This window comes from Morone saxatilis, unplaced genomic scaffold, assembly GCF_004916995.1.
Source record: "Morone saxatilis isolate NCDOM2014 unplaced genomic scaffold, NCSU_SB_2.0 Contig5, whole genome shotgun sequence".
NCBI lineage: Eukaryota > Metazoa > Chordata > Actinopteri > Moronidae > Morone > Morone saxatilis.
The window spans coordinates 20,698,889-20,701,802 of NW_023340095.1; the positions used below are offsets into that span (position 1 = coordinate 20,698,889).

The following is a 2,914-nucleotide window of genomic DNA, read 5'->3' on the forward strand; positions in this document are numbered from 1 at the left end:
TTTAATTTTTAGGTGTTCAAATTTAAAAAATGTGAAGGGGCACAAGCTCTACACTACAGTTGGTGCAGCATGTCGGCATGTTTGACCTTGTCTATCTCCCTGGAGCTCTGGATTAGGGTGTTAATATCTTGTATGAAAATTGTCCGTATGAGTTTGTAACAGAAATCAGGGCTCAATAAAGTACTATTACACCCTATCCCGTGTTATTTTATCTATTTATTGTTTTAGTCAAAGTTTCAGAAGAGAGAATAGAGAAGTGTTTCCTTAAATGGGTGTCATGTGAGTGAAACTGAGAATAGAGACTTCCAATTTGATAGAGAAAGATGCTTTGTCCGAACTATTGCTGTCACACAGGCAACATTAAGTAAGGAACCTGAGGATTCCTGGTGTCTCTCTGTTATTATTGGCCACATACACTCACACTGTGTGCCAGTTCTTAGGTGCACCTAGCTGAAACTAATGCAGTTATTTTGGAGGATCTTATTTATATCAATGAGAGTAGACTGAATAACAGAAACAACTCTGTATAACGCAATACAATTTAACCAGACCACAAACTTCATCCTCCAAGTGTTAATACATTGTACGTCGAATATCTTTGGGTTTGTCATTGTTGGTCGGACAAAATTTAAACACATCACCTTTGTTTCTGGAAAATAATGTTTGACATTTTCAGAATTTTGTTCATAGACAAAACATAAAAAACATATTAATCAAGAATCAGTTGTTTTAATCTTTTCTCCCCCCTTCCATCACCCTATCACATGTCTTCCAGGTTTGCGGGCGTCCCTCCTCCTCTCGGCGTTCTTCATGTTGCTAGGAGCGGCTCTAAGGAGCATCCCACTGACAGACCACTCTCTCAGACGATGGTAAGAGTCCTCTGTAAACATATGGTAGCAGATGGTTCAAGGGGGCTAGTGTGATGATGATCCTTTGATCACTCAAGTTTTGGAAAGGAGGCAGAGAGTGACTCATGATTTTCAGCGCAGTCATAAGTAATTATGACTGCGTAATTTACATAATTTGATTTACTAGGTAGACTTTTCTAACGGACTGCCACTGCCAATTCAGGACCAGCTCTGTACATCAGGTTATGGACAAAAAGAGTTGCTTGCCAAAATTCGCATGAATGTCGGTACCAAATTTCATGGCAATTCATCTAATAGTTGTTGAGACATTTCATTCTGGACTGAAGTGGTGGACAGACAGACAGTCAGACCGACACTGCCATCCATAAGACATGCTGCTAGCATAGTTACAAAGTTTGAGCACCAGGATGGATCAGTACAAGTATAAAATGCAATGGTGACTATTACTGAGGCTTGTAGGGGTGTTATGCTGTATTCAGCTATATTGATTCCAGCCAAGGTCCTTTTCCTTTCTTCAAAGTAGAGACCTGTAACTGGATAGAGGGACATCCAGGAAACATTTGTTTGCCAGAGGACAAGATTCTGAAAGACAGCTCAATACTGTGTGGATCCTTTACTTCTTTTTTTGTGTCCTTGCTGCCAGTTTTCTCCCTTATCAGACAGCACTTCGCTTGAAGACAGGCCATCACTGGAAAACATAAAAAGAATCCCATTATTCTTAGTGTTTCATTGTCAGTTTTACTCATGAGCTCGGTGTGCCACTTTTAGAAAGTACAGAGAGCTCAGAGAAGGTCATTTCAATTATAATTTGCCTTTTAAAAATGTAATTACATTGAATATTTCTGAGTGGTAATCTGTCTAATGATTCCTATTGCACTCCACAATGAGGCAGTATATCATGAAATATCAATACATAGAGGGAATTGTGTTTCCACAGAATGAGTCTCATCACTTTTACTCCATGGATTTGAAGATTTTTAAAATAATTTAGGCTTTCAGAGAGCAGATAAATCAAATTTGTCTCTTTCTCTCTATGTGACATGAGGCCGCGGTAAGGAAGACATTAGTAGAGCGAACAGCTAATGGTACAATGATACGGGCCAAATGTAAGAAAAAGAAAGTATATCAGGAAGAGCAAGTTATAGAATCATGATTTCCCTTGTGATAGTGCCTCCGTTGAAAACGAGTATTTACAGTCTGCTGTGAAATGTCAAGCTTTGCATCCTGGATTTATTGCCTCATCATGTGCTTGTGGCATTCTGTATTTGTGCAGTCCTCACAGCCCATACTAATAGCTTAAAGAGCTCTTTCCACAGCCTTGAATCAGGAGCAACGTCCTCTCACGAGTCCACTTCTACACGCTCATACTATCATGTAGACCGAACACATTGGGCACGTATTCAGGTGTCTTATTTCAGACTGTTAACCTTGCATAGATCGCAAAATTGTGGTCTGGGCTGTGTTTTACAGTGGTTACTTTTATAGGCCACATATAAGGCAGGGGCCTTCCTTTTCACAACGGGAAAAATTCGCTTTTTTCTGGGGAAAATAATTTTATTCCATTGATAAATGTAGAGCATTTTCCAATGCCTGTTCCATAGCTTTAATGATAGCCATCATTTGGGATTTGTCATTGTTTTTAGTTGAATCATCGTGGCCTAAATCATCAGGATCACTGTACTCAGCCTGCATAGTAAAACCACACAATTATGGAGTCTTTTGTAAATGTTGTGGTCCTCCAGAAATCAGTGGAAGAAAATCAAAACCAAACTCTTTCCAGAGTGGGCAAAATATATTTTTTATTGTTATCTTTCAGTGACCCCTTCATACACAGATCAGCCATAACATTACAACCCCCTGGGCCAGGGTGGTCATAATAGTATGCATCCCCATGCCAACAAACTGTGACGCACTGTGTGTTCTGACCCCTTTCTATCAGAACCAGCATTAACTGTTTCAGCAGTTTGAGCTACAGTAGCTTGTCTGTTGGATCGGACCACACGGGCCAGCCTTCACTCCCCACGTGCATCAATGAGCCTTGGCCA

The 2,914-nt window shown here is 40.1% G+C and overlaps 1 protein-coding gene across 1 annotated transcript in view; it reads left to right on the forward strand.

Moving 5' to 3' along the window:
• slc49a4 (solute carrier family 49 member 4) overlaps positions 1–2,914 on the forward strand; it is a gene marked incomplete in the record, with an annotated part of 43,182 nt that overhangs the window by 2,630 nt on the left and 37,638 nt on the right. The window contains 1 exon segment of the mRNA XM_035676868.1: positions 776–869. Within this exon segment, the coding sequence (XP_035532761.1) occupies positions 776–869 (94 nt within the window).